The sequence below is a fragment of the Emydura macquarii genome, unplaced genomic scaffold (assembly GCF_026122565.2).
Source record: "Emydura macquarii macquarii isolate MOO-44397 ecotype Brisbane River unplaced genomic scaffold, CSIRO-AGI_Emac_v2 contig_2456, whole genome shotgun sequence".
Taxonomy (NCBI): domain Eukaryota; kingdom Metazoa; phylum Chordata; order Testudines; family Chelidae; genus Emydura; species Emydura macquarii.
The window spans coordinates 2,103-12,053 of NW_027132593.1; the positions used below are offsets into that span (position 1 = coordinate 2,103).

At 48.2% G+C, this 9,951-nt stretch overlaps 1 protein-coding gene across 1 annotated transcript; it reads right to left on the bottom strand.

The window, feature by feature from the left end:
* Positions 1-6,034: 6,034 nt before the first annotated feature.
* Positions 6,035-7,009, bottom strand: LOC137162728 (putative olfactory receptor 10D4). The gene has a single exon (XM_067562643.1). The coding sequence runs from the start codon at positions 7,007-7,009 to the stop codon at positions 6,035-6,037; it is 975 nt and encodes a 324-aa protein (XP_067418744.1).
* Positions 7,010-9,951: the final 2,942 nt, after the last annotated feature.

Consider the following 9,951-nt stretch of genomic DNA (forward strand, 5'->3'; position numbering starts at 1 on the left):
GTCACCACCGTCAGATGTGAGGCGCAGGTGGAGGCTGCTTTGCGTCGCCCTTCGGCTGAGTTCATCTTCAGGATGGAGTAGACGATGCGGACGTAGGATGCGAGGATGAGGAAGAAGCAGGTCAAGGCCACTACCCCAGTGTTGGTAAAGGTCATGGTCTTGATGACGTATGTGTCTGCGCAGGCCAGCTTGGCCACAGGGAAGATGTCACAGAAGTAATAGTCTATCATATTGGGACCACAGTAGGGAAGGGTGAAGGTGAGGCTGGTGAGAATGGTGGTGTGGAAGGAGCCGGTGACCCAGGTGCTGGCAGCCAGAATGGCGCACACCCTCCAGTTCATGATGATCAGGTAGCGCAGCGGGCGGCAGATGGCCACGTATCTGTCAAAGACCATGACGGTGCAGAGCAGGCCCTCAGTGCTGCCTAGGAACTGGTAGAAGACCTGGGACATGCAGCCGCCCAGCGAGATGGTTCTACTCTTGGTCTAGATAGAGACTGACCATCAATTTAGGGGTGCTGATGGAGGTGACTCCAAGGTCCACCACAGAGAGATTGCAGAGGAAGAAGTACATGGGGGTGTGCAGGTGGGAGTCAGGGAGGATGGCTGATAAAATGAGCAGGTTGCCCAGGAGGGTGCAGAGGTAGAAAGCTAAGTCTACGACGAAGAGGATGGTCTGAAGGCTGTCAGTGTTGGAGATTCCTAAGAGGATGAAATGAGTCACCATTGTGTGATGGACCAACCTCACAATGGACTCATTCCTGGGGTAGGGGAGAGAAATAACGCCAATGCGTTAGTGAAACAAAAAAACATAACATCCTTTTTATACCTTCTATGCTCACCCTTCCTTCCACTGCCGCCGCTTTACTGCATGTCACCCCATTACTCCCTTTCACTCGTAGTAGTTTATATTTACATCATTTTCATGCCTGTTCGGATCAGGTCCTCACACTGCAGTGCAGAACTCAGAAGGAGAAAATGTCTGCCTTCAAGATCTTACCATCCAAAGACAAACAAAGGGGATGTCCTATTCTATTCTACTCAATTCCAGTTTCTTCTCTTCTGTCCTATCCTCTTCTAATTTCTTCATCTCTATTCTATGCAGGCTCTTACCCATCTTTATCACCAAAGTATCTTAGATTCTTCCATTGGTGGATTAGGGGATGTGACCAACATTTGTCATATGTGGTTTGTTCTTTCTCTCCTCTCTGCAGAGGGATTATTGTGTGTGCAGTGGAGTACTTTGTTTTGGTCGGGATTCATTTTTATCAGCGTAGGTGCTGCTCTGTGTTTGTGTTAAAGGAGAGGGTGTGGATGCAACATATGAACAAATGAATCTGGTGAAGAATTGTCCCAGCTTTAATGATATGAATTTTATGGGGGTTAGTGAAAAAGGGAAACGGAACGAAGGAGGAATAGCGACAGCTTGTCATCTGCTCAGCCATGATCAGCAGGCTGCGTTCTGTGAATATCACTACAGGGGATTTTTAAGGTCAGATTTGAAGGACAATAATGAAGTGTCTATTTGCATTTTCTAAGGGAGCTTTCCCCATGCATGAGAGGTGCTGTTGGAAGGGAGAAGGGGCCGTGTTGGGTTTATCACATGCTGGCTACACTACAGAGCTTACAGCAGCGTCGCTGTAGCACGGCTAGTACAGACAGGCTAAACCGATGGGACAGAGCTCTACTGTCACCTTAAATACTCCAGCCCCCACGAGCAGCAGTGGCTATGTCCGTGGGAGAAGCTCTCCCATCAACACAGAGTTCTCCACACCAGCGCTTAGGTCAGTGTAACTTATGCTGGCTTATTCAGCCCCCTGAACAACGTAACTTATACCGAGCTAAGCTGTGGTGTGTTCATAGCCACACAGAGATTAATGGAGAGAGGGAGATAGGCAGACAGGTACTGCAGAGAGACACACGGACAGATGGATGGATGGATTTTTCTCTAAAGAAAATATTTGGGTGACATAGTCCTTGAGTGAGGTGCAGACTGACAGATTTCAAGACAGGAAGAGACTGAGGGACAGAGAGAAAATCTTTACCAGACAATTGTCTTACACTGGCTGCGTTGGGAGAGGACAATCCAGCTGAATCCAATTTATCCTTTTCCCCCTGGCCGTGACCCCTGTGTAGAAGTGTCCAGATTTTTACCCAAAACAGCACATCACACAGCAGAGGTGCCCGGTCTGCGCTTTTGTTATCCAGCCTGCAGACCTCATCGTCTCCGAAGTTAGCCAGGGATGTACACAGCCTATTGCCACAGGCTGCTGCAGAGCCCCAGAGCTTTTTCACAGCTTCCCACAGCCTTTAGGCTGTACATGGTCTTTAAATCACCCAAGGTCCCTTTGGGACCCGGTCTCTGAATCCCCTCACGGCTCCTGGTCTGAGACCTCAGCAAAGTCACCAATTAACTGAGATTTTGCATCATTTTAGAGGACACTCACAGACCCCCAGGACCAGCAGCTCAGCTGGCATAAATAAGGGTAGCACTATTAACCTAAAAGGGCTGGATCCTCATTTCCACCAGGCTGCAGATTCTCCTCTCACTCGGGATGATCTCAATTCTGAGTAACTCGATTGGGTTCAATGGGGCTGATTCCCCTCTGTCACTCACCATTCTGGTGTAAATCAGGAATAACTCCATTGGACTCAAACGAGCTATGTAGATTTACACCAGCTGAGAATCTAACCCATAACTGATGAGGGGACATGGGATGTTAATTATCATCTTGTCTCTCCTGCCGTGTAACACAAGCCAGTGAATTCCACCAAGGAGTGTGAAATAGAAGGTAACTGGGCCAGGTGTTCAGCTAGTGGTCTCTGTTGCCAACAGAGCTTTCTCCTTTGTTTGTATTAGCCTCTGTACCCTTGACTCTTCTGTCTCTTTGTGCACATGGATGTATTCATGCAGTTGTGTGATTATCTGTGAGGGTGAAAGTCAGCGCTGTGCAGATGGACAGCGTATGTCCCGTGCACCACTTGGAATCACTTTTTGCAATCCAGTACAGACTGGCAGTATTGTGGCCCCTAGCAACTACAGGAAGATCATGGCCCCAATGTCCTGTGTGCTGCTCAGACACAGCATGAGACAGTCCCTGTTTTTCAGAGTTCACAAACATAGGAAGGGTTACTGGCCCATTTTACAAGGGGGAACTGAGGCACAGAGAATTGGAGGGTGAGATTTTCAAAGGAGCAGTGGGAAGCTTCTAACTCCCAAATCTCAGACTGATTGAATTGTCTGAGGTCACAAAAGGAGTGTGTGGAAGAGCCGGGAATCTGACCCAGAGGTCCAGGATTCCAGTCTGAGCATTACCCCCAACACCATCCCTTCTCTTTCCATTGGGATGAACATCACTCTGCGTCTTGCTGGGTCTCGGGCATCTTCTCTTACCCAGCCCTTTGCACAACCAGTGTACGTGGGGAAAGGATCTTTACAGAATTAAGGTTCATTTAACTTAACAAAGCTGCCCCTTCACTAGCCTGGTAAGGCTCGTCTTGCACCTCTGCTGTGCCTTGATGCTAAAGGCTTAGTAGTGGTTAGCTACGTCGCTGGCATAGCCTGTAACCTAAACCAGTCCATAGACCCCACACACAGAGGGTGTGACAGAGCCAGGGAAGCAGGGCTGTGTGAGGGGTTTGTCAGCACTGAGCTCATGGATCCGTTTGCTGCTGCCATAGCAGAGCAGTGTCAGTAAGGCCCTTTGCAATTCTTTTCATCCCTGTCATTTCTTGCTGTTCCTCTAGTGGGCATCTTATTTGGGAGCCGGACTGAAGTGGCAGAAGGCAGAAGTTATAATTAGTCTCTGTAGACAGATTATCCCAGTTCAGTCATAACATACCATGCCGTGGAATGGCCTTTGGGGTTAATTAAAATGCAGGTGTTCTAATGAATGCCCAGGGGGGCCCTTATCACTGTGCTGGGTAGCAGCTCCCAGGTTACTCTTGGCTGGCACCAGCTGAGTCCCATGTGTCATTGCCAGGAACAGCAGGGCCGAGCTGCATTTTACTCTTTTTACTTGTATTCTCACTGCTCTTATCAGAGGTGGCTGGGACCTGCTGTTGGTGGGCAGAGGGCACGGTTCAAAGGCACACACACGCTCTGCTGTCAGCTGCCCCTCCCTGCAGCTCCCACAGCAAAGTATTCGCTTCTCCGTCTCCCCTGGGTCACAGCTTGCAGCCTGCTCCAGGAGTCTGGAGAGGGAGGGGGCCTGGCCAGCAAACACTGGCAGAAATCTGCACCATCACCTGACCCCTCGTGCCCCCACCCTGGGTCGCATCTGATTCTTATCATTGGTATTATGGTCACACCTACAGACGGGAACTCAGATGTGGGCCCCTTTCTGCTGGGTGTTGCGTGGACAAATAGTAAGAGCTGTCACTGTCTGAAATGGATACACATTAAACCTATGAGAGAGACAAAGGATTTAATGATTCCTGTTTAACAGATGGGGAAACTGAGGCACAAAGCAATTCAGTGAGTTACTCAAGGTCAAATAGGGAATCTGCCACAGAACCTGTACTTCAACCCGGATCTCCTGTGTCACACTCCTTTGTCTTAGCCAGAAGATAATGCTTTACAATTAATCCCTATGGGCTCTTTAAATGTAGGTGTGTTGAGCTGATACAGTTCTCAGTTACTAAACACTATAGCCACCTGCTCTCCCTCCTCCTCCCTCTGCAGCCATCCAGTGCCCAGGGCCTGCAGGTCAATGCAGCTTTCCCATTGTCCATCAGAAGTTACAGCCACTTTTAGAGTCAATGTCCACAGCTGTGCACCTCTCTTCCATTCCAAGTTCTCTTTGCTCAGTCGCCCTCTTCTGGGTTTATGGCTCTTTGGAAATTGGTTTTCTGGAGAACGGCAAAGAAACAGAGAAAATTCAGGCTAAGCCCCGGCAGTGCAAAGGGGAGCTGCAGTGCTGGGAGTGGTGCAGGCAATTCAGGAGGAATGCTCCTCCCTCAGTCAGGGCTGTTTTTAATGCTGGGATGTTGTGGTAGTGTGGACTGTCCTGCAGGGAAAAGGGCAAGTGGCATGGCTCATATTATCTGCCTCAGTTTCCTTTCCTTTTTTTATTTTAATTGTTTTTTTATTTATGGGCAAAATCCCACTTCATAAGAGCTGATGACAATTCACAAAAATATTATTTTTCTTTTGTAGAAGGCCATTAGAGGGTAATGGGCACTGCACCCACACCGGTGAGAGACAGACCCTGCCCCAAAGTGCTTACAGGAGTAATGGGTGGGAGAAAGGAATGTTTTGTACCTCAGTGCATCAGGTGGGGAACTGAGCCCCAGAGAGATTAAGTCACTTCTCTAACTTCTAATATCACACTTCCACTTTAGGTTGGAAATTTCAAAGGGGCCTGAAGGGAACTAGTTTTCCAATTGCCGCAGACTCTTAACTTCCTTGGGCGCTTTGGAAATCACAGCCTCAGTGTCCAACTCTTTTTCCTTTCCTGTTTTTGCTGTTTTGTTAAATTTCACTTTTTATTTGCCAGTCTCATGAATGGGTCCAGTCCTCTCCACACACTAGTTTCCAGCTTTATTTTTAATTTGCACAGCAGGAAGCAGCACAGGCAATTTAGAGACAAGCTCCAATAAAACAGCTGAGGGCGGGAAACAGGAAAAAATCCTCTTTTGAGTCTGAGGTTTTGGTTTCATAAACATTGAATGTTGCTCAAAATTCAAGTGCAACAGATGCAGAAGACACAATACATACGTAGCACAAGCCCAAAACACAGTGCATGTGATGAGTGTAAAGTTCTCACGTCCATTAAACCTTCTATTAGCTTTTTTTCTTTATCTTTCTCTCTCTTTCTGAGCAGAGGGTAAAATTTACAAAACCACCCAAGTGACTTAGGAGAGTAAGTCTCATTTCCAAAAGCCATTACGGAGCCCAGTTCTCACTGACATTCAGTGGGACGTAGGCTCCCAATGGCCAGATTTTCAAAGGTGCAGATAGGCACATAGTGGGATTTTCAAATGGATCCTGGTGTTTAGGCCCAGATTTTTGTTACTTCTGCAGATGTAGCACATCAACGTGCAGTCGTCTGACCCCCTCTCAGTTTCCTCAGAGCCCGTTTCACGTCCTTGTTCCTCAGTGTGTAGATGACCGGGTTCAGCATGGGTGTAGCCACATCGGCAGAGATCTGCAGAGCTGTCGCCACCACTTTGCTCAGCTGTGGCTGCGTGTAGACCAGGGCGCAGGGCCCAAAGTACAGCATCACCATCGTCAGATGTGAGGTGCAAGTGGAGGCTGCCTTGCGTCGCCCTTCGGCTGAGTTCATTTTCAGAATGGAGTAGACGATGCGGACGTAGGACATAAGTACGAGGAGGAAGAAGGTCATGGGCACCAGGCCATTATTGTAGAAGCCCAAGGTCTCAATGACGTATGTGTCTGCGCAGGCCAGCTTGGCCACAGGGAAGATGTCACAGAAGTAATAGTCCACCACATTGGGCCCACAGTAGGGCAGGGTGAAGGTCATGCTGGTGAAAATGGTGGCATGAAAGGAGCCAGTGACCCAGGTGCTGGCAGCCAGAATGGCGCACACCCTCCAGTTCATGATGATCAGGTAGCGCAGCGGGTGGCAGATGGCCACGTACCTGTCAAAGGCCATGACGGTGCAGAGCAGTTCCCCGGTGTAGCCTAGGAACTGGTAAAAGAAGACCTGAGACATGCACCCGCCCAGCGAGATGACCCTGCTCTGACTGCAGAGGTTGGCCAGCAACTTGGGGGTGCTGATGGAGGCTAATCCAAGGTCCAGCACGGCAAGATTGCAGAGGAAGAAGTACATGGGGGTGTGCAGGCGGGAGTCACCGAGGATGGCTGATAAGATGAGCAGGTTTCCCAGCAGGGTGCAGAGGTAGATAGCTAAGAAGACGACGAAGAGGATGGTCTGAAGGCCGTCAGTGTTGGGGATTCCTAAGAGTATGAAATGAGTCACCACTGTGTGGTTGACCAACCCCAAGTGGGAATCATTCCTGTGGTAGGGGAGAGAAATAATGCCCATGAGTTACAGAAACAAAAGTATATATCATCCTATTGCTGCAATGCTCACCCTTCCTTCCACTACCGCTTCTTTACTGCATGTCACCCCACTACTCACTTTCACTCGTAGAAGTTTATATTTACATCATTCTCATGCCTGTTGGGATCAGGTCCTCACTGTACAGTGCAGAACTCAGAAAGAGAAAATGTTTGCCTTAAAGATCTTACCATCCATTACGAACAGACAAAGGGGATGTCCTATTCTATTCTACTCGATTCCAGTTTCATCTCTTCTCTCCACTCCTGTCTAATTTCTTCATCTCTATTCTATGCAGGCTCTTACCCCATCTTTATCACCACAGTATCTTAGATTCTTCCATTGGTGGATTAGGGGTTGTGACCAACATTTGTCATATGTGGTTTGTTCTTTCTCTCCTCCTCTCTGCAGAGGGATTATTGTGTGTGCAGTGGAGTACTTTGTTTTGGTCGGGATTCATTTTTATCAATGTAGGTGCTGCTCTGTGTTTGTGTTAAAGGAAAGGGTGCGGATTCAACATACAAACAAATGAATCTGGTGAAGAATTGTCCCAGCTTTGTTAATTATATTAATTGTTTGAGGGTTTTTATGGGGGTTAGAGAAAAAGGGAAAAGGAACGAAGGAGGAATAGCGACAGCGTGTCATCTGCTCAGCCATGATCAGCAGGCTGCGTTCTGTGAATATCACAACAGGGGATTTTTAAGGTCAGATTTGAAGGACAATAATGAAGTGTCTATTTTCATTTTCTCAGGGAGATTTCCCGTGCATGAGAGGCCCTATTGAAAGGTGGAAGCTGTCATGTTGGGTTTATCACATGCTGGCTACACTACAGAGCTCACAGCAGCGTTGCTGTAGCACGGCTAGTACAAACACGCTAAGCAGATGGGACAGAGCTCTTCTGTCAACTTAAATACTCCAGACCCCCGTGAGCAGCAGCGGCGATGTCAGTGGGAGAAGCTCTCCCCCCAACACAGAGTTCTCCACACCAGCACTTAGGTCAGTATAACTTACACTGGCTTATTCAACCCCCTGAACAACGTAACTTATACCGAGCTAAGCTGTGGTGTGTACATAGCCACACAGAGATTACCGGAGAGAGGGAGATAAATGATACACATGAACATGAGAGAGATAGGCAGACAGATACTGCAGAGAGCAGGGACAGATAAATGGACGGATTTTTCTCTAAAGAAAATATTTGGGTGACATTGTCCTTGAGTTAGGCGGAGACTGACAGATTTCAAGACAGGAAGAGAGTGAGGCCCAGAGAGGAAATCTCTACCAAACCAGTTGTCTTACCCTGGCTGCATTGGGAGGGGATGATCCAGCTGAATGCAATTTTTCGTCTTCCCCCTGGCCGTGACTCCTGTGTAGAAGTGTCCAGATTTCTTACCCAAAACAGCACATCACACAGGAGAGGTTCACGGTCTGTGCTTTTGTTATCCATCCTGTAGACCTCATCATCTCAAAAGCTAGCCAGGGATGTCCACAACATATGGCCACACGCTGATGCAGAGCCCCAGAGTTTTTTCACAGCTTCTCACAGCCTTTAGGCCGTCCATGGTCTTTAAATCACCCAACGTCCCTTGGAGACCCAGTCTCTGAATCCCCGCCGGGCTCTTGGTCTGAGACAGCAGAGTCACCAATTAACTGAGATTTTGCATCATTTTAGAGGACACTCACAGACCTCCAGGACCAGCAGCTCAGCTGGCATAAATAAGTGTAGCACTATTAATCTGAAAGGGCCGGATCCTCAGCTCCACCAGGCTGCAGATTCTCCTCTCACTCGCCATGATCTGAATCCTGAGTAACTCGATTGGGTTCAATGGGGCTGATTCCCCTCTGTCACTCACCCTGCTGGTGTAAATCAGGACTAACTCCATTGGACTCAAACGAGCTATGTAGATTTACACCAGCTGAGAATCTAACCCACAAATTCTGAGGGGACATGAGATGTTAATTATCATCTAGTCTGTCCTTCTGTGTAACACAAGCCAGTGAATTCCAGCCAGACATTTGAAATAGAAGTGAACTGGGCCAGGTGTTCAGCTAGTGGTCTCTGTCGCCAACAGAGCTTTCTCCTTGGTTTGCCTTGGTCTCCATAAGCCATTGCTCCTGTGTCCCCTTCTGTCTCTTTGTGCACATGGATGTAGTCATGCAGTTGTGTGGTTATCTGTGAGGATGAAAGTCAGCACTGTGCAGATGGACAGCATATGTCCCATGCACCACTTGGGATCACCTTTTGCTAACCAGTAAAGACTGGCAGTGTAGCGGTCCCTAGCAACTCCAGGAAGATCATGGCCCCAATGTTCTGTGTGCTGCTCAGACAGAGCGTGAGACAGTTCCTGCCTTTCAGAGTTCATAAATGTAAGAAGGTTTATCGGCTACATTTTACAAGGGAGAACTGAGGCACAGAGCATTTGAGGGTGAGATTTTCAAAGGAGCCAGGCTCCCAAAATTCAATCTAGTGCAGTGGGCTTTGGGCTCCTAACTTCTATTGGCTTTCTTGAAAATCTCAGACTGATTGAATTGTCTGTGGTCACAAAAATAGTCTCTGGAAGAGCCGGGAATCTGACCCAGATGTTCTGTATTCCAGTCTGAGCATTACCCCCAACACCATCCCTTCTCTTTCCACTGGGATGAACATCACTCTGTGTCTTTCGGGGTCTTGGGCTTGTTCTCTTATTCAGCCCTTTGCACAACCAGTGTTCGTGGGGAGAAAGGATCTTAAGTGTTTAAGGTTGAATTAACTTATAAAAGCTGCTCCTTCACTATCCAGGTAAGGCTCGTCTTGCACCTCTACTGTGCCTCGATGCTAAAGGCTTAGCAGTGGTTAGCTACATCGCTGGCATAGCCTGTAACCTAAACCAGTCCATAGACCCCACACACACAGGGTGTGACAGAGCCAGTGAAGCAGGGCTGTGTGA